At 37.7% G+C, this 22,088-nt stretch overlaps 3 protein-coding genes across 3 annotated transcripts; all 3 read left to right on the forward strand.

The window, feature by feature from the left end:
• Positions 1–1,242: 1,242 nt before the first annotated feature.
• On the forward strand, positions 1,243–7,155 carry LOC122970055 (GTPase IMAP family member 8-like). Its single transcript, XM_044336161.1, has 5 exons — positions 1,243–1,247; positions 1,325–1,398; positions 1,490–1,546; positions 4,184–5,359; positions 5,484–7,155. Exons 1-5 carry the CDS (start codon positions 1,243–1,245, stop codon positions 7,139–7,141), a joined length of 2,970 nt encoding a protein of 989 aa, XP_044192096.1. The 3' UTR covers positions 7,142–7,155.
• Positions 7,156–10,091: 2,936 nt separating this feature from the next.
• On the forward strand, positions 10,092–17,536 carry LOC122970061 (GTPase IMAP family member 2-like). Its single transcript, XM_044336173.1, has 4 exons — positions 10,092–10,292; positions 10,382–10,436; positions 11,415–11,477; positions 16,878–17,536. Exons 2-4 carry the CDS (start codon positions 10,418–10,420, stop codon positions 17,534–17,536), a joined length of 741 nt encoding a protein of 246 aa, XP_044192108.1. The 5' UTR covers positions 10,092–10,292; positions 10,382–10,417.
• Positions 17,537–17,962: 426 nt separating this feature from the next.
• Positions 17,963–21,470, forward strand: LOC122970070 (GTPase IMAP family member 8-like). Its single transcript, XM_044336186.1, has 2 exons — positions 17,963–19,088; positions 19,239–21,470. Exons 1-2 carry the CDS (start codon positions 17,963–17,965, stop codon positions 21,314–21,316), a joined length of 3,204 nt encoding a protein of 1,067 aa, XP_044192121.1. The 3' UTR covers positions 21,317–21,470.
• Positions 21,471–22,088: the final 618 nt, after the last annotated feature.

Below are 22,088 nucleotides of genomic sequence, written 5' to 3' on the forward strand. Positions count from 1 at the left end.
CATGTACAGCGCTATATTTATCCTCCTGCTTGTGACATTTGCAAAGTAAAGCTCCACTCGTTTACATAAAAATACCAGTTTTTAAGGACCGAAAATATTCAGGGCTAAATACCATAAATGATTGGCCCTAATGATGCCACTGTTTAAGAGAGAGGTTTCTTCGGAGGGGTTGGACTGGTTGGAAATAAAACAACCCCAGGTGTGTCTGGGAGGCTAAAATCTTCACCTCTGTGAAGAACCAAGTGGTGGGAGGGTGTTAGAACACCTGCAAATCATGTTCCTGTGGCTATGGTAAGTGCTGAAACCCAAACACAGCATGGAACTCTGTAGAGCAGATTCAACATAATGTAAAAAAAAACTTCCCAAAACCTTGATATTACAACTTCAACTTTAAGTTGGATTCAAAGGACTCAACAGAGTCAGACTGTTTGATGTCAGCAGGGAGATTATTCCAGAGAAATTAGGCCTGATAGGAAAAGGCCCTGCTGACTTCTTTTTAACAATGGGGACACACAGGAGCTCTGTATTTTAGTGTAGAGAGCTTGAGATGGAATATAAGATTTATTAGTCATGAGAAGCACCTTAAAGTCTGATCTAACATGGATAGGAAGCTAACGAAGGAAGGCTAGAATTGGTGTAATGTGGTAAAATTTTCTTGCTTTAGTTAAGATTCTTGCTGCAGCATTTTGAACCACCTGAAGACTTTTAGTGGCAGACCTGCACGTGGCAGGACTGAAAACTGAACATTACAGTTATCAAGTCTGGATGAAACAAATGTGTGTATTAGAGTCTCTGCATCAGCCACAGACAGGAAAGACTGAATATTAGTTATGTTATGTTAATGGAAGAGGGCAGTCTTGGTGATTTCTTTGATGTGCTCATCAAAAGAGAGGCTGGGATCAAACGTAACACCAAGATTCTGACTGCCACACTTTGTGAAATCACATAGTTGTTGAGAGTCACTGTCACATGATCAAACAGGTGTCTGTGTCTAGCAGGGCCAACGACCAGCATCTCAGTTTATCAGAATTTAAAATCTGAAATTTAGTGACATCCAGTTTTTCACAGCAGCCAAGCAGGTTTCTAATTTAGTAATTTGAGTGTTTTCATCAACCTTGAATCCCATAATAGGAAAACAGAGGTGGAGTCTGAATCCACAGCAAGAAGAAGATCATTTAGTACTCTGGTTAGAGCAGTTTAAGTTTTGAGGACAATACCAGTCGTAAGTGATAAATTAACAACATGGAGTATTGAATAACTAAATATATATATATATATAATTGAATATAAACGACCTTTGATTAAGTTTGAACAATAATTTAAGAGTTATTTTGGTTTACATTTATTTTGTTACAGGGCTGAAACTTCTTGTGAATCCAGCAAAAAATGTCTTCAACTGTGAGTAAACTTACTAATTATTATCATGTGCAGTTAGACATCTATAAGATGAAGTTGATGAACTGTAATTGATGGTTTTGTCTTTTCACAGGGTTCAGACCTCATACATCACAAACTCCATCATTACCTGAACGTACAGTCAACCAGTGTAAGTAAATTAAATTCAGCCCTTATAATATGTTATTATTGTAACATTTCCTTCAAAATTTGATCTGCCGTTCAAAGGTGGTAAAAGATGATGTATTCTATCTGTAACTATCTGTTTGAATCCAAACTCTCCTTGTGTTGGTGCAACAGCTGTGTCTTGTCCTCCAGCTGGGGAAGTTCCTAAAATGCACCGTTCATCTGTTTGCTGACTTTGTAAAACTCAACCGCCGTGTAATGTTAGCTTGTTACTACATGTTTACTTGTTGTAAACATAAACTGTGGGAACTAGCATGGTTAGCTTGCTAAGAACAACATTCAACAAGCTGAACATTCTACAGCTTTTATCACTTTATTTTGGTAACTGTCTGTTCAACCAAGCAGCATCCCTCCTTTTCTACTGCTTTTATTGTTTCATCTTTCATTTATAGAAACAAAGATATAAACAATCAATATTTTCTGAGTGAGAGGTCAAACTGGCAGGACAGTACGGAGCCTCCTCATGGTTGCATCACACTGCCTCCCTGATCTCCAACAACTCTGTCTTTTGTGTCTTTGTAGTCTCCATGTGATGAATTATACATGTGGATAATAGTGAACACTTTCACACAGTCTCTCCTTGAAGACATTCTTAGTGTTGTACTCAGTTTTAAACACAAAAGGTGACAGAAGTTGTTTGAATTGAACAAAAGAGAGTTTTAAACAGTTCAATCATAGTTTACTTTCACTCCTCCTGACAGCTGACTGATCACTGCATAAAGCAGCTGTGTTGTTAGAAATGTTCTGTTTGCTTGCAGTCCTAAATGATATAATGCATCTCCTGCTGCTTTCATGACACAAAAAATACAATAAGCATAATTAATAACATATTTCACTTTTAGGCTAGTTGTTACTTTGTATGAGAGATTAAACTGGTTAAATAAGCCACTTAAGAAACTAAATACTTGATGGTATTTTATTTATGGACATTTCCTTTTTAAACATGTTTCCTCTCAGATTTCTGTCAGGAGTTATAGGTTCATATTAGTTTGTCTGGAAGCTGATGGATATCAGTGGTATTTTACAGATAATGTTCTGTTAACTGTTAACTGTGATGGGATTCATGACATCAGTGTCTGGCTGGTAGAAGTACAACCCATGCAGCTCATTATTTATAATTAGCACCTTTTGAGTGTCTTTATTACCAGCATTGCTCATAACATCACCACACCATCATGAAACCAGGCCAATGTTATACAGAAACATTGGCTGAGAAATACCCTCATTCATTGGTGTATATATAGATAGATAAATATTTCCAAGACTGTGATGTTGGAGGCTACATGTCTCCATCTCGAACCCCATCAAGATGCTTTGAGGGCCAAAAATTTTATGGGCTGTATTATTTACTGGTGGGGCTATGAGTTTACAGTAAATACATGAATAAACAAAGCTAGGCATGAATGTGTAGCTTTTGAAAGTCAATTTCAAGTATCATATGCCCAAATATCACACAGTAACAATAACAATTGCATGTTTTTTCTTTAAGTTAAATATTCATAATAATGTTCAACACTTTGATGGTAGACAGAAGGAAGGCAGATGCCAAAATAAGTCAACTTGGAAAACTAAAAAAAACTGACTAAATAATTATAAACAGAATAACAGAAACTACACAGTTCACATCTGGATAAAAAAGGAGCACAGCCAGGTAGCACAAGAAATGGCTACGAAAAATTGCATCCTAAGTGACAGAATATTCCAGACAGAAGTCCTGCTCCTACCAGCTCTGAATGAAACTTGTTGGGTTTGAGTTTTTTTGGGGGGGGGTGGGGGGTATTATCAGGGCAGGGTAACATGGATCCTCCTCAGTGTAGCGGTTGTAGAATGGTTGCCCACAGGCGAAGGATGCCAGTCACACCAGGAATCAGGATCTGCACGTTTATTCTATAAGAGCAGCACGGAGCAGTCGGTACACAGACACACCGTGGCAGCTCTCCCTCAATCCCCAGCAGCGAGTCAGAAAATATGCAAATGAGGGAAAATCTCCAACAGGTTTAACAAAAGTAACAGCCATTTATGCCGACCAAAACCAGGGAAAAACTCATTAACACGTTAGCAATGATCTGTTGTTACATTTACATACAATTTAAACCAGAATACACGACTTTTAACTGTGCAGTCACTGAAATATTGTCATGCACTAGATAGAGCAGCATATGACTTTATATCAAGTAGGTTTCTGTATATTGCATAAAAACAGCTTTAAGTCACATTATATGCATATATATATCCATACATGCACACACATGCATACGCATACATCAATAAACACATATGAACATACAGTATACAGACCTGTTTTCATATATATACGCGCATCTATAATTGATGACTGTATTTACAACAAATAACTAGTTCTACAGGATCTCCTGGACAGATTTCTTGGCACAAGAAATACGTTACAGTGATATACGTGTGTTTTCAAGTGACTTAAAACCACAGTGATGTGACTTGTTTACTTCCTTTGTCCAGATCAAGATCTCAGATTTGTCTGTAAGGCTGTTTTGTCATCATGGTTGAGTAGCTGCTGTGTTTGACTCACCTGTTGTCACCAACTCTGAACTGTGATAATGTGTTTTATCTCCTTGTTGTTTTACAGTCTCTACACTGAGGATTGTGCTGGTGGGGAAAAGTGAGGACAAAAAGACAAAACTTGGTAACTTCATCACTGGGAAAGAAGGCTTTCATAGCCAAAAAAATCCCCTCTGTGTTGCCACCTGTGGAGAGTGGAGAGGAAAATCACTGACTGTGATAAAAACTCCAGAAATCTTCAGTCAGTCTGAACAGAAACTGAGAGAAGAAGTGATGAGGTGCTTGAATCTTTGCTTCCCAGGACCAAATGTTCTGCTGCTGTTAGTGAAGCTTTCTGAGTTCAATGAAAAGGACAAACAAAGACTGGAGTTCATCCTGAGTTTGTTTGGTCAAGATGCTTTTAAACACTCCATGGTCATCATCACACACAAGGAGAATGAAACAAGTTTCACTGTGAATCAGCTGATTAAAGACTGTGGAGGAAGACACTACAACATGTTTGAAGATGACTACAGACAGTTAATGAAGAAGATTGAGAACATTGTTCATCGAAACAAAGGAACCTTCCTCACCTTCACTGAAGAGACCATCAAACCAGTTTTAAACCTGGTTCTGTGTGGGAGGAGAGGAGCAGGGAAGACTTCAGCAGTCAAGGCCATTTTAGGTCAGACAGAGCTTCATTCAGTCTCCAACTCACCAGAGTGTGTTAAACATCAGGGAGAGGTGTGTGGACGTTGGGTTTCCCTGGTGGAGCTGCCTGCCTTGTATGGAAAACCTCAGGAGGCAGTGATGGAGGAATCATTCAGGTGTATCTCCCTCTGTGATCCTGAGGGCGTCCATGCCTTCATCCTGGTCCTACCTGTGGATCCCCTCACTGATGAAGACAAGGGAGAGATAAAGACCATCCAGAACACATTCAGCTCTCCAGTCAATGACTTCACCATGATTCTGTTCACTGTGGAGTCAGATCCTACAGCTCCAGCTGTTGTTGACTTTGTAAGAAAGAACAGAGACACTGAGGAGCTCATTCAGAGCTTTGGAGGAAGACATTTTGTTCTCAATATCAAGAACAAGCAGCAGATCTCTGAGATGTTGGATACTGTGGAGAAGATGAGACAATCTGAAAATGAACCATGTTGCTATACATCAGATATGTTTGCACATGCTCAGATGGATAAAGTCATACAACAAGAGAAAAACATCACCAGACTACAAACTGAACTGAAGACAAAGAGCATCATTGGTAAGTGCTAATTTGATATAATTCAGCTTTTAATGGCTTTCCAGGCATAAATTGTATTCTGCTCTTTACATTTACTACTGTCAGTATTAAAGGTTACTTAACTCCAAGTCTTCCTGTTTTCTAGGTGATGATGAGAGTCAGAGCTCAGAGAGTCTCAGGATTGTGCTGCTGGGGAAGACTGGCTGTGGAAAGAGCTCTTCAGCAAACACCATTCTGGGAAGAAAAGAGTTTAAAGCTGAAGCAAGTCAAATATCAGTCACCAAACTTTGTCAGAAAGCAAAGAGTGAAGTAGACGGTCGTCCTGTCGTTGTGGTCGACACTCCTGGTCTGTTTGACTCCACATTGTCCCATGAAGAGGTTAATGAGGAGACGGTGAAATGCATCAGTCTTCTGGCTCCAGGACCACATGTCTTCCTGTTGGTGGTACAGATTGGCAGATTCACACAAGAAGAGAAGGAGACATTAAAACTCATCAAGGAAGGTTTTGGGAAGAATTCAGAAAAGTTCACCATCATTCTTTTAACTGGAGGAGATTCACTGCAGCGCGAGAAGAAGTCCATTGAAGATTACATTAAAGAGAAATGTGATGATTCCTTTAAGAAGCTGATTGATGACTGTGGAGGAAGATACCATGTGTTTAATAACTGTGATGAAGGAAACCGCACACAAGTCAGTGAACTGATAAACAAGATTGACTCCATGGTGAAGAAAAATGGCGGCAGCTGCTACACCAATGAGATGCTGCAAGAGGCCGAGGCAGCAATAAAGAAGGAAGTCGAGAAGATCCTGAAGGAGAAGGAAGAAGAGATGAAGAGAGAGAGAGAAGAACTTGAAAGAAAACATGAAGAAGAAATGGAGGCAATGAAAAGACGAATAGAAAAACAGAGAACAGAAATTGAACAGGAGGGAAAACTGAGAGAGAAACAACTTCAGGAGAAGGAGGAAAAGATTCAGAAAGAACGTGAAGAGAGAAAGAAAGAACAGGAAAAGAGAGAAGAAGAAGACAAGAAGAGGAAAAACCAGGAAGAAATTCAAAGACAGGAGTGGGAACAAAAACGTACAGCTTTGGAGGAAAAGATCAAGTTAGAATCAGAGGAAAAACAAAACATTAATAAAGAGCTGATGCAGAACAGAGAAGAGATGAGAGAAGAACGAGAGGCCTGGGAGAAGAAACAAAAAGAAATGTGGGAGAAACGAAATCAAGAAGATGAAGAGAGACGACAGGAAGAACAGAGAAGATTTGAAAAGCTCCAAAAAGATTACAAGCAGGAAAGAGAAGAATATGACAAGAAAAGAAAAGAAGAAGATCAAATCAGAAGAGAACAAGAGGAAAAAGAGAGAAAAGAATTAGAGGAGAAATATAAGAAGAAGAATGAAAATATGAAGAAGAAGTATGAAGATGAAGCCAGAGAGAAAGCTGAAGAGTTCAATGAATTCAAAGAGAAACACATCAAGGAATTTGCAGCTCAGAAGCAAGAACATGAGAAACAACTGGAAGACAAAGATCAGCAGTATGACCTGTTACAGGCACTAAAAGCCAACAATGAAAAACAGAGCAGGGAAAAACATCTAAGAGAAATCAGTGACTTAGTGAAAAGAGTGTGCAAAAAGAGCAAATATCTGAAAAGACTCAGCGACTTAGTGGAAAAACAAGAAAAGGAAATGGAAAAGGTAAAAAATGAAGGTGAAAAGGAAAATCTGCAAAAAATACATGAAGAACAAATTAGTGACTTGATAGAGGAACTTGTGAAAGATGAACCTAAATCCTGCAGTATATTATAGCTGATTTGCATCACCAGCCTGAAATAAAAACACAACTTACAAATGAAACTAACATTAGAGGAGATTATTACACTTTTATGAAGTTAAACTTAAAATGATAGATTCAGATCTAAGAAGAAGTCTTTAAATGTGATCCTCACATGCCCACATGTGTGTTGAAAGAGTTGTTAGTCGCTGTAATCCTTCTGGGCCAAATTCCTCTCTAGGGCCCCTAAACTAGATATGGGGGCCAAAATCCACAGTCCTTGTTTTGTGTAAAAATGCATTTTCAAGTTAAAATGAAGCTTCAGCTTCAATCTGAGTTAAACAAATCAAGTGAGGATCTTCCACAGATACAACACAACACCTGTTATACTGTAAAAAATTCCTTCTTTGTGTTCTTCCACTGCTGCTCAGCAGGGAAACACTGTCTGATTAAACACAAAGAGGGAACATTAAGAAGACTAAAAGTACCTGATTCTCACTTGATTTACTAAATTATATGTAATATGTAATGTTATATGTAATAAACTTTCTCTTTTGCAAATCCAGTGATTAATATCATGAAATAATTCTGGTTCTACTGATATATTCTTTGTAGTATCGTCTAAGAGATGAACTGTAGTCACGTCTGTGATACATCAGGCTTTTAATATCTAAACATCTCACTGACTGTAGAATATTTAGTTTCAAACAGCTGCTGGTCTGAATCACTGATAATAATGTTTAATCTGTAACATTCAGGATCTTCTTTGTTTCAGTTTGCTGTAAAGTTTTGTAAAATCAGAGTGAAACATTGACATCAGTGTGGTAGAGATGCTGTGATGTTTTTTTATTTACTTTTTTAAACCAAATATTTTAAGTATTTTAAAAGGGTAGACACAATGATCTGCAGTTTCAGCCTGAACCTTTTACATCTGTAGAAAATCTTTAGGAATTATTGCATTTTTGTGTTTTTTTCTTCTTTTCTCTAAATATTTGTGTGATTACTTAAACAACATACTTAAACAACATAAATTACTACATATATATATATATATATATATATATATATATATATATATATATATATATATATCAGCTTTGTGAAGAAGTTCAGCAGCTGAAAGCTCTGCATGGTGATTAAAATGATCTTTGTTTTCTTGTGAATGAGGAAGAACATGATGTTTGTAATATCATTGAAATCACAAATATCACATCAAATATTAAATAAGCATGAATATCATTTAAACTGCTCAACAGATGAATCAAAATGATGAAAAATGTCATTATAGACGATGAACGCTTTGCTTTTTGTTACGTGTCAAATAAAAACAGATGTTTTATAACTGTATATATCAATTTAAGACATAATTCATATTAATCTCAGATCAACTTGTCTGTATTTGATCTTTGGTGTGTTTGTTCATTCTTGCAGAAAGATGAATAAAGTGTTTTGAGTCTCTGTAAATTAAAGAGTACGGTCTTGACCTGCTCTATGTGAAAAGTGCCTCGAGGTGACTGTTGTTGTGATTTGGCGTTATATAAATAAAAATTGATTGATTGATTGATTGAAATAGTGTATTATAGTTATATTTCTGTTTCAGTAACACTTTATTTACCTTCAGGATTAACAGAGTTCTGTCATTTATTATTCTGGATGTGAAGAAGAACGATGAAGAACGTCGTAACCAACATTCATCACCGAAACTTACACATATTCAACAAATATTATATTTAAACAAAACATATGAATATCACTTAAACAGCAAATCATCAAAGAAATCTAAATGTTTAAAAATGAAAATAAGAAGTAAATAATACACTCTCGTTTTCATGTATTTCAGTAGAAATATGAAAAAATCATATATCAAAATTAAAAATCCTGGGAAAAAAAGCTCAAATCAGAATAAAATGAACACGTTTCTTTCTTTTCATCAAAGTATTTCCCCCGTCAATAAATGAGTCCTTCAGATGTACTTCAACTATTGTTTGAATTTTTTTCTTATCTAGAAACGAGTCTGAACATGTTGTGAAATATGAAGAGTCTTTCTGATTTTCACTTTGGTCTGAACTGATGTCGCAGCAAGAATTTCACCGACGAAACTCAAAGAAAAGCAGAAAAGACACAAACTGACATCAGTGAAAATTCAACATCATCAGGTGAGTTTCTGTTCAGATCGTTTTACTGTTGTATTAATTTATCACAGTTAATCACTAACTGAGCTGCAAAGTTTTCTGTTCACTAACTTTAAACTGACGAGCTCGAGAAAAAAAGAAAAAGAAAAAACGGAACATTTCCCGTTTTTTCTTAAATTACAAAGTCAAATGATCTTTTTAGTCAGATCGATGTGCATTAATGTTAACGGTTATTAATTTCAGATTTCAGAGTCTAAAACAGAATCAGGAAGTTATAAATCTGTCATTAAAGTTACATTTACGGACATTTAGATTGATCACTTTTGGAGGAAACTAAAGTCTTTCCCGAGTTCAGATTTATCAGTTAAAACATGTTTTATACTAAATCCTTTATTTTAGGACGCACACACACACACACACACACACACACACACATACACACACACACACACACACACACACACACACACACACAGGTTTGTCTTCCTACAGTTGTCAGGACACTCATTGACATCATTTATTCCCTAATCTCTAACCAACTTTAACCAGAACAACTGAATGTCCAAACCTAGAAAACCAACTCTAATCTTAACTCTAAAACTGAGTTTTAACCCTTTTAAACTTTTGGTCTTTGTCCTTTGAAATAGTGACCAACAAAATGTCCTCACAAAGACATATATATACACACACAGTAAAATATTGAGTGGTTAAAGAATTGGTCTTTATGTCAATAAAATATTCAATATTTGGTCATTTTAATCTTAGAGATTTTCATTTATTGAATATTTGCCTGTAAATAAGATAAAAAAAGAACATTTCTGTCTCTCAGCTGCTTTGACTCAGAACATGTTTTTAGATTTTAAAGAGCAAGAAAATAAAATCCTTCAAACTGTCAAACATCACAGTTTTTAATCACTGGTTTGTTTAATTATGACCTCATCTTTCCCAAACTGTATCTTGATGTTTTTATTCTCGTCTCAAGATGATTGTGATGTTGTTACGTTTCTTCAGCAGAACTCCTCAAAGAGAACACAGAGCACAAACTCTGACACCAGTAAGTATCCACATGTTTGTCCTCAGACACACGTCTTCATGTCACCTCAACACTTTAATGAGCTTTATTTCTTCTTCTCTCCCCTCCAGCTGAATCAGTCTCTGATGTTTCCAGCAGAGTAGATTATGGCGACTGCAGCATCTGGTGAGTTCAGTCAGACTTAATTAGTCCCAGAGGTGGAAAGTAACTAAGTACATTTACTCAAGTACTGTATAAGTTAGGTACGTGTACTTTACTTGAGTATTTCCATGTGATGCTACTTTCTACATTTCAGAGGGAAATATTGTACTTTCTACTCCACTACATTTATTTGACAGCTTTAGTTACTTTTCAGATGAAGATTTGACACAATGGATAATAGAACAAGCTTTTAAAATACAACACATTGTTAAAGATGAAACCAGTGGTTTCCAACCTTTTTGGCTTTTGACGTCTTACAAAAAGCAGTGTGTAGTCGGGGTCACATTTCACATGTCTATGAGTTGTTAACAGCTCCACCAAATAGTGATTCTTCCCTCTAAACTTCTCACATGCTTTCATTTCAATAAATGTTCAAATGATCCAATATTTCAGCAAAAATCAAAGATTAGAGAAAAAGTCCAAAAACTGAAAACAGATTTGTGTATCAGAACTTTGTTTTTTCTTCTTTCCTCTCCCATTAATCATCTCATCATCTGACTTGCCAAATTTAACATCCAAGCCAAACCTGAGACCTGAAGCTGTATTTTTGCTTTATTACATTCATTACTGACACTTAGTTCAGTCTAACACAAAAACACGTCAACTACAGTGTTGTCTCTCTCCTTCTGATCATTTTATATCTGTTGCAACACATGACACTCATGGACTGAGGTGATTGGCACAGTCAGAGAGAGGAAGAGAGACATTTACTGATAATTAACTTTTGAAAATAACCAAACTGGAACCTGAACTAAGCCTAAAGGTTTACGCAACAACATAGCCTGAACCTGGAAACTCAAACTTTGTCCGGACCTCAACCATCACTGTTTACTGTTTAGCTGTGTGTGTGTACAGTACATTACTTATCAGTGTAAAGGAATTTTAGATATATAGGTGTTTGATGATTTATCTGGGTTTTTCTGTTTTGTTTTTTTACAGATGATGATGATGATTTAAATGTCCAGAAGTGCAACAGGAGCAGCCCTAAACTTGAGCGTCCTGACTGTAAGTCAAACTGAATGAGAATTCTTCAACACAATCTTATATATCATGAATAAAGTAAGAGATATTCAAATAGTTAAACCATCAAATTTGCCAGGAACTTTATGAAGTAGTCAAGTCCATTTTTGTTATTTAGCCCAAAAACACAAATCATAAATTTGCATCAAGAGGCTTCACAATCTGTACAACATATGACATCCTCTATCTTTAGACCCTCAGTTTGGATGAAGAAAAACTCTCCAAAAAACCTGTCAACACTTTGCACCAGCAGGAAGCCAATTTGTGTCAAAATCATGAATCAATGATAGAGCAGACATTATACACACTGTAAAAATCACCTAAACCTACACTTTACAAAGATGGCTGTTCATCTGCAATTTACTGAGGCTAAAGCTTGGGACCAACCTGCACACTGACTGAAACCTACAAAAAGTAGAAAGATTGTTTAAGATTGTTTCCACCAGCTGGAACTGATTTTTTATCTCTGACTGTCAGGAAGGAGCATAAATCTAATGACTGAGTAATCACACAGACAACACACTGAACCACTGCTCAGTACGACTTGAGTTCTGGAGGCTGACCAACCCTTAAACACCCAACCCAGTCACCAGAACAAAATGTTGGCATTGAACATTTCTGCAAACCACTGAAATGTTGAATATATACGTTTTAATACATGTAATACGTATCATATCAACATTTCTACAAACGTAGCATATTAACATTTCTACCCGTTAAATAATGATGTTTTATGGTGTGACAACGCTGTGGTTAAGGTCTGGTTAGGTTTAGGCACAAAGACCATTTGGTTAGGGTTAGGGAAAGATCATGGTTTGGGTTAAAATAAAAATAAAAAATAAAATAAAAACAGCTGACGTCTTGCTAAAAACACCAGCTTTGGTCAGTTGAAACGGGAAGCTGGCATTGGTTTCAAGGTGGTCTCGAACCGTGCTCTCTGCTGACTTCCAACTTGCTAAAACTTACCAACCATCCACTGACTCCTCCTCCTAATAGGAAAGTCAGCTCATATAGATCACATGAAAACTACGTCCCTTTAGAAATGTTGAGATGATACGTTTTGTTGAAATGTTAATATGCTACATATTACATGTGTTGAAACATAGATATTCAACATTTCTGTGGTTTGCAGAAACGTAAACTGCCAATGTTTTATTATGGTGACCGGGCTGAAATACCACAAGAAAGATGCCAGTTATCATGTGTTCTTGTACCAAAACAAACATGGAGGCAGCCAATCGCTTGTGCTGCCTATATCATAGTTGTCATACAATTTATATGCAATTTGTGCAGAAAAGGCAAAAAAAATTTTTTTTTAAAAAAGCTCAGTGTTTGTGTGAGATCTTGGATGGAGAGATGTGGGTAATGTGGACTGTGACTGGAGGTGAGTGAAGTTTGTAAAACAAAGCTAACTTCAGGTTCTGGTCGGCTGTGTAGCTTTTTGATTTAAGTAATTTGTTCTCTTTACAACTCAATTAGCTTTTCCTCCATTTCTTTCACACCACAAACCTTTCTTCTTCTTTTGTTAATTTACTGGTAAATCTACCCTGGATGACACACAAGATGTCAGTCGCAAATATCAAACATGCCAAAAATACTCTTTATGAAAACTTGAGATTAGAATCTAAATGATTTTGTTAACACCAGCTGACCCAGACTGGAACTGACCTGCTCCAAGTCCAAGTCGCTCCCATCAGTCGCCACGTCCAAATCAGATTCAGAATCAGTTCAGCAGTTGTCATGTGTGTCCCTGCCTTAAGCATCAGCAAATCCACTCAGAAATCATAGAAAAAAGACGCTTCGCATGACTTGAGATCACGGCTCAGAATCATCAAATTTCTGCTCTGTAAATTTCATAACTATGGATGCTAGAGCTGCCGCATCACCCCCGTCTCCGGGTGGCTGGGGCAGCCTATATGCCCATCTGTGGTGTTGCAAGATTTTATTTTTTTCTGTCATGTGCAAGCTGGTCCCACAAATACCCGGTGCATAGAGATTGTGGAGTGTACAATACCAAGACTATCTGAATGAAAAATACAAGTAGAGTTAGACGTAAGAGCAGAGACGTTTTTAGGAAATGAAAAGATGTGGGGCTAAGCTAAGATCGTCCAGGGCTTTTTTTGGTGTGTGTGTATGTGTGTGTGTGTTTCGGGGGTTATCAAGTCCCAAATATAATAATAGCACTGAAATTCCTTATTGTACACAATGATAGTCATATCTGTCCAGAATCAATCAAATGACTGTGTGTAATGTGAAAGGGGTCACTTAAAGTTGTGAAGCCACAGAGAATTATCATTAACTTTGCACCTGGTTTTGGTTATAAATAACCTATGTGGTGATTATTTTTAATTGTAAAGATGTAAATACAGTCTCTCTAGGATCTGGAACATAAAACACAATACTTTAAGCAAATATTAATGCAGTTACTTTTTATGTCATAAAATAAAAATAAATAAATACATCGTTGAAATTGGAATTGGAGCTGAGCTGCCATCACTAGAACATCTTCACAGCATTCACTGTGTGAGGAGGGCTAAGAACATCATAAAAGACATCACACACCCTGGACACCATCTGTTGAAGCTCTTCCCATCAGGCAGAGGCCACAGATCAGTTCGTACATGCACAAATAGACAGAAAAACAACTTCTTACCAAAAGCTGTGGCACTATTAAACTCAGACATCTCCCCAGTCTGAGACTAAGACTCATATGCTGCCAACTTTGGACACATGCAGTACTTATTTTCTTACATGTCACTTTAAGCCACCGATCATGTGATATACACATATCCTTGAACACCCCCAACACACCATCACCTCATATCTGTACACCACACCTTTGCCGTATTTTTGCTGCTGATGCTGTTGCTGTTAGTTGTATTTTTGTTGTATTTTATCATTAATTGCATTTTATATTTTATATTGCTTATATTTTGTACTGATATTGCTCAAATTCTGCACTCTTTATCACTGAAATTTTTATATTTCTGTCTTATTTATTCTTTTTAAAAATGTGTGAAGTAAATATGTGTAAAGTCTTAAATACAAATGCACCATTTGAGGTTGACACAATTGCAATTTCGTTGTGCTTACATAATGGAAATAAAGTTATTAACTTGACCTGACTTTTGTGACATGTACAAATGTTTGGGCACCCAAAGAGTTCTGAAGTCGGCAGTTCTTTGTACAAGGTTTCAGACCTTAGTCAGCTCATTAGGCCTGATGCATATCAACAGTTGTCATCAGGAAATGTCAGCTAGTGCCAATTTCAAAGCTTTACAAATACTCTGACTCTTCAGACCTTGTGTGAACACTCAGTAACCATGAGTTCCTCTAAGCAGCTGTGTAAGATGCTGAAAATGGAAGTTATTGATGCCCACAATGCATGTTAAGGCTACGCGAAGTTAGCAAAGCCTTATCAGCTTGCAGTTTCCACAGTGTGAAATGTAATTAAGAGATGGCAGTTTAGGGCAGCTGTTGAGGTCAAGATGAGATCTGCAAGATCAAGAAAACTCTCGGAGAGACCTGCTAATATGCTGGTCAGAAAGGCGAATTAAAACCCCATTTGACTGCAAAAACCTGCAGGAAGATTTATCAGACTTAGGAGTGATGGTGCTGCCAAAGAGTCAATAGAAGGAAACCTTACCTGTATCAGATAAATACAACGGAACATCTACAGATGCCTGATGTGTTTTGGAAACAAGTGCTATGGACTGATGAAGTTAAATTAAAACTCTTTGGACACAATCAGCAAAGGAATGTTTAGAGAAAACAAGTAGCAGCATTTCATGAAAAGAACACCTTGCCAACTGTTAAGCATGGGGGTGGATCTATCATGCTTTAGGGTTGAGTTGCAGCAGGAAACATTGCGTGTGTGGAGGGAAGAATGGATTCCACTAAATATCAGCAAAGTCTGGAAGCAAACATCCCACTGTCTGTAAAAAAGCTGAAGCTGAAAGGAGGATGGCTTCTACAACAGGATAATGATCCTAAACATACCTCAAAATCCAGCATGGACTATCTCAAGAGACACAAGATGAAGGTTTTGGAATGGCCCTCAGTCCCCTGACTTAAACACAACTGAAAATCTGTGGGTAGATCTTAAAAGAGCTGTGCACGCAAGACTGCCCAAGAATATTGCAGAACTAGAAGCCTTTTGCAGGATGAATGGGAGAAAATCCCAAGTAAGAGAATTGGAAGACTTTCATCTGGCTACAAAAGGCGTTTGCAAGCTGATATCTGCCAGAGGGGATGTTACTAAGTATTGACTATGTACGGTGCCCAAACTTTTTCACATGTCACAATGACGTCTTTATTTTTTATTTTTTGTTCAATTTATGACATGAAAAGTAACATGCATTATACATGTTTGCTAAAAATATTGTGTTTTTTTCCATATCATAGAGAGACTGTGTTTACATCTTTCAATTGAAAATCACCAAATTATGTTATTTATCAAGGTGTGGCCAAACCTTTGCATAAAACTGTTTACTAATGTAACACCCAATTCGATAGGTAGAATACAAATGTCAGTGTTCAGTTGGGTGCTGGACCAAATGCCAAGGTCTGTCACATGTCTAATCTGGTTACTACACATTTATACCCACAATAAAAGAACCAATCAAAATGACATTACATCAAAAAAGAATGGGCCCAAAATACTGAAAAAGTCTGTCTCATCAGAATAACATCCATTTGACTGTTAGTTAGCAAGTTTTTTTCTGACAACATTATACTGAAGGAAGGCATTCGCTCTTCTTGGCTTGAAGGATGAATGAATGTGTATTTCTATATCCTTACAGTTACTGATGAAGCTCAACCTCTGAAGCGTAGCAGCAGTTATGAAATCATGCCTCCTGACAGTGAGTCAAACTGAACTGAGTCTGAATTATTCTTGTTTATTCAGATTTATATTTATATTGTTTAATGGGTGAGCCTTCCAAGGGTGTAGAAATACTCTTTAAATTGCTCTATTGCACTAATTCTATAAACACATTATTTTACTTGATAGAGACCAGTTTTTTTGATGAATAATGTTGTATTTACAATATTACTACAAAGGGAACTTGGCTTTACTTGCATGAGAATAATTGAAGGTGACTCTTACGAGCCTATCAACATTTTCATCATCTCCTTTGCTCTGCTCTGTTTATCCCTCTGGCATTATTAGAAAACATTTCATGTTGATTCCTTAAGAAATTTAAAATAATAATTTAACCTCAGACATACAGGCCACATAATGGCTCCCATTTCACTTGTACAACCGAAAGCATATTTTTTACTGGCTGACATTGACAGCAGTGACAGTAGAAGTACAGTATGAGACAAACAAGTGGACGTAATGTAAAGTTCCTGTTCAAATAACTGAATTTATTTTCATTACAGTGTCTGAGCTGAGGGTCGTTGTGCTAGGGAACAGCTGGTCTGAGAGGAGTTCAGTGGGGAACTTCATACTGGGAAAGACTGAGTTCAACACTGAGGAAGCACCAGACTGCTGTCTGAGAGTCAGAGGACAGTTGAAGGAGAAAGAAATAGTTCTCATCAACACCCCAGATCTGCTGCCTCCAAACATCTCTGAAGACAAACTAAGACAACATGTAGAAAACTGTGTGAGTCTCTCTGATCCTGGACCTCATGTGTTCCTGTTGGTTCTACATCCTGAAGACTTCACTGAGGATAACAAAAAGAGGCTACAAACAATCCTTGAACTTTTCAGTGATCGATCATTTGATTATTCACTGATACTGATATCACCACACAGAGAGGAGAGTTCAGGTTTCATGGAAAACTACATGAACCATCCACCCTTAAAAGAAATGATCAGAATGTGCAGATACAGATATTTAAAGCAGAAGAACCTTGAACTTCCAGAGCTGTTAACACGATTGGGACAAATATTCAAAGAGAACAATGGAGTACATCTGAGCTGTGATGTATGTAAGAATGCAGCAACTGCTTTACCTGATGACCAACCAAATCCAACACAAATGGAAAACATTTTGGATGCTGATGAAACCGCCGGTAAACTCAGAAAAACATTCTGACACATAATGGGAATTTTGTAAATTATCACAAATGATTGTATCGAGATATTTGATCCGTCTTGATGTGATGGTATTTTTATGTTTACAGGGACATCCAGGATGGAAAGTAGCACTTCATACCAATGTAAGTAAATGTGCACAATGTCAAGATATCCAATGTAAGTAAATGTGCACAATGTCAAGATATTGTAAAAGAATACTTAAGTGAATACTTTACCTTGGTGCAACTGTGTAGTTGCAAGCTGCAACGAGTGACGTCTGCTCACAATAATAGAAGATGATGATCTTAGAAGGTAATTTTCTAAATGTATTTATTTATTTATTTTCACAGCACATGAACTCAGGATAGTGTTGTTTGGAAAACGTGATGACAAAAAAACAATACTGGGAAACATCCTCATCGGGAAAAAAGAGTTTCATGTGTTCATGCCAAAAGTCTTTACAGGAAGACAGTGTCAGGCTGCAAATGGAAAGTGGAGAGAGAAATCATTAACAGTAGTGAAAACTCCAGACATCTTCAGTCAGCCTGTGGAAACTGTGAGACAAGAGATTAAGAGATGTGTGACTCTTTGTCCTCCTGGACCAAATGTTCTGCTGCTGTTAGTGAAGCCTTCTGATTTCACAGAGGAGGACAGAAAAACACTGAAGTTCATCCTGAGTTTGTTTGGTCAAGATGCTTTTAAACACTCCATGGTCATCATGAAACACAAGGAGAATGACATTTCAGGTGTGAATCAGCTGCTTAAAGACTGTGGAGGAAGACACTACAAGATGTTTGACAGTGACCATAACCTGTTAATGGAGAAGATTGAGAACATTGTGCATGAAAACAAAGGAACCTTCCTCACCTTCACTGAAGAGACCATAAGATCAAAGTCTGAACACATTAAACCAGTTTTAAAGCTGGTTCTGTGTGGGAGGAGAGGAGCAGGGAAGACTTCAGCAGTTAAGGCCATTTTAGGTCAGACAGAGCTTCATTCAGTCTCCAACTCATCAGAGTGTGTTAAACATCAGGGAGAGGTGTGTGGACGTCGGGTTTCCCTGGTGGAGCTGCCTGCCTTGTATGGAAAACCTCAGGAGGCAGTGATGGAGGAATCATTCAGGTGTATCTCCCTCTGTGATCCTGAGGGCGTCCATGCCTTCATCCTGGTCCTACCTGTGGATCCCCTCACTGATGAAGACAAGGGAGAGTTAGAGACCATCCAGAACACATTCAGCTCTCCAGTCAATGACTTCACCATGATTCTGTTCACTGTGGAGTCAGATCCTACAGCTCCAGCTGTTGATGACTTTGTAAGAAAGAACAGAGACATCCAGGAGCTCATTCAGAGCTGTGGAGGAAGACATGTTGTTCTCAACATCAAGAACAAGCAGCAGATCTCTGAGATGTTGGATACTGTGGAGAAGATGAGACTCAACAATAATAAACCATTCTGCTATACAACAGAAACATTTGCACATGTCCAAATAGAGAAGATCATACAACAACAGACAATCATCACCACACTTCAGACTGAGCTTAAGGCAATGAACACAAAAACTATGGTCAGCTGTAAGTACTACATGTTAAATTTAAAATACACATAATTAATAATGACATTTTATTTTTTTGTGTCTTAAACCATCCATTCAACATACTCTGCAGTCTATACTGTTTCAACTGTCAATATTTAATGAAAATCCTGATCTTTCAATGTTACAGGTGATGATGAGAATCAGAGCTCAGAGAGTCTCAGGATTGTGCTGATAGGGAAGACTGGCAGTGGAAAGAGCTCTTCAGGAAACACCATTCTGGGAAGAAAAGAGTTTGAGGCTGAGTCAAGCCCAACATCAGTCACCAGGCTTTGTCAGAAAGCACAGAGTGAAGTAGACGGTCGTCCTGTCGTTGTGGTCGACACTCCTGGACTGTTTGACACAACTTTGTCCCATGAAGAGGTTAATGAGGAGATGGTGAAATGCATCAGTCTTCTGGCTCCAGGACCACATGTCTTCCTGTTGGTGGTACAGATTGGCAGATTCACACAAGAAGAGAAGGAGACATTAAAACTCATCAAGGAAGTCTTTGGGAAGAATTCTGAAAAGTTCACCATCATTCTTTTCACAAGAGGAGATTCACTGGAACATGAGAAGCGGTCCATTGAAGATTACATTAGAAAAAAATGTGACAAATCATTCGAGGATATGATTGACAAATGTGGAGGAAGATACCATGTGTTTAATAACTTTGATCAACAAAACCGCACACAAGTCAGTGAACTGATAAACAAGATTGACTCCATGGTAAAGAAAAATGGCGGCAGCTGCTACACCAATGAGATGTTCCAAGAGGCCGAGGCAGCAATTAGGAAGGAAGTGCAGAGGATCCTGAAGGAGAAAGAAGAAGAGATGAAAAGAGAGAGGGAGGAACTTGGAAGAAAACATGAAGAAGAAATTCAAACAATGGAAAGAAGAATAAAAGAACAGAGAGCAGAAATTGAAAAGGAGAGACAACTGAGAGAAAAAGAATTCAAGGAGAAGGAGGAAAACATTAACAAGGAGCGTGAACAGAGAAAGATAGATCAAGAAAAGAGAGAAGAAGAAGACAAGAAAAGGAAAGAACAGGAAGAAATTCAGCGACAAAAGTGGGAACAACAACAAAAAGATCTTGAGGAAAGAATAAAGTCAGAATCCAATGAAAAAGAAACCATTGATAAAGAGCTGGTGCAGAGTAGAGCAGAGATGAGAAAAAAACAAGAGGCCTGGGAGAAGGAACGCAAAGAAAAACAAAAAGAAGATGAACAGAGACAACAGGAGGCACAAGAAAGACTAAGGAAGCTCCAAGAAGAATACGAGCAGGAAAGAGAAAAATATGAAAACAAAAGGAAAGAAGAAGATCAGATCAGAAGGGAACAGGAGGAAAAGGAGCGGAAAGAGTTAGAAGAAAACTATAACACAAAACTGGAGAATATGAAGAAGAAATATGAAGAGGAGGCCAGAAAACGAGCTGAAGAGTTCAATGAATTCAAAGAGAAAAAGGAGGCGGACTTTGCAGCTCAAATAGAAAAACATTTGGAGGAAGTGATGGTTCTGAAGCAACAACATGAGGCCGAAATGAAGAAGCAGCAGCAGGATTATGACAGCTTGAAAGAACTCGCAGACCACAAAGAAAAAAATCTGAAACAAGTTATGGATGAACTGCAGAACAAACATATGGGAGAAATGACTGACTTGATACTGCTAATTCTGACTCAAAAGAAAGAAAACAGGGAAAAACTAAGGACAATGCAGGAACAACACAGAAAGGAGGTGGATACATTTATAAAAGATCTTTCAAGCCAAAACAGAAAAAGAGAAAAGGAACAAATTGATAAATTAAAGAAAAAACACAACCAGGAAATGAAAGCCCTGGACAAGGAACCTTCAACCCCAAACCAGAGCATAAAAAGGTCTGAATTGTCCATCAAACATGCTCAAGAAATTAATGAGTTGAAACAACGACTTCTGACCCAACAGCAACAACAACAGAGGGAACAACTGGATAAATTACTGAAACAACATGAGCAAAAACTGAATGATTTCAAAGAGCAAATTCTGGAAGAAAACAAGAGAAATGAGAGAGAAAAAATGGATGAATTGCAGAAGAAACACGAACAAGAGATGAATGAGTTGAAACAGCAATTGAAGGGAGACAGTCAGGAGGAAGAATTGAATGACCTGCAGAGAAAACATGAAAAAGAAATGAATAACTTGAAGGAGAAACTTCTGACCCCAGAGGAGCAAAAGTCCTGTTGCATTACATGAGATGTTTATTTATTCCAACAGCAGCTCATCTTGTCATGTGTTTTTTACTTTTAATGTCCTCTAAGCCATCAGAGGCTTGTCATACTTTTTGATGTATATGAGACAAGTTCATTTTATTTTTATAGCCTTTAAAATACCCTTTAAAATTTGCCTCAAGGGGCTTTACAATCTGTACAGCAATGCAATATTCTCTATAAGGAAAAACTCCCTTGAAAAATGGAAGAAACCTCAGGAAGAGCAACCAAGGAGGTATCCGTCTCCCAGGATGGACAGACAGGAAATAGATGTTGCATGTACAGAATAGACCAAAGAAAGCAAAATTACACAAATACAGCATGAATATATATGAAGAATGTGATCAAAAAGACGCTGAGCAACTTCCAGGTGCTGCCAAAAACAGAATAGAGGAAACTCACATCACACTATTCACACAGACAGAGGACGGAGAGACAAGAAACCACATATAAAGGGAGAAACATGAGCTGAGGCTGAATCTCCTGCAGGATGAGGAACCAAAAGCAGAACTTCTGGGAAGGGCGCCGACAGCCAGAGAAGCAGAGTGGTGCCAGGATGGCTGATGGCCTGACAAAGAGAGAAAAGAAAGGATGAGGAGGAGAGAATAGGTACAGTTACCATGGTTACAGTCGTTGTTCTTATGTATGGCAAGGGTACTCGAAGAGGCAATATACCAAAAGACTCAAATCAAGCTGATAATCACAAACTGGCCAAGAAGCTGGATTAACTCACCTGTTCACTAAAATACTGACTGACT

Source organism: Thunnus albacares, chromosome 2 (assembly GCF_914725855.1).
Source record: "Thunnus albacares chromosome 2, fThuAlb1.1, whole genome shotgun sequence".
NCBI lineage: Eukaryota > Metazoa > Chordata > Actinopteri > Scombriformes > Scombridae > Thunnus > Thunnus albacares.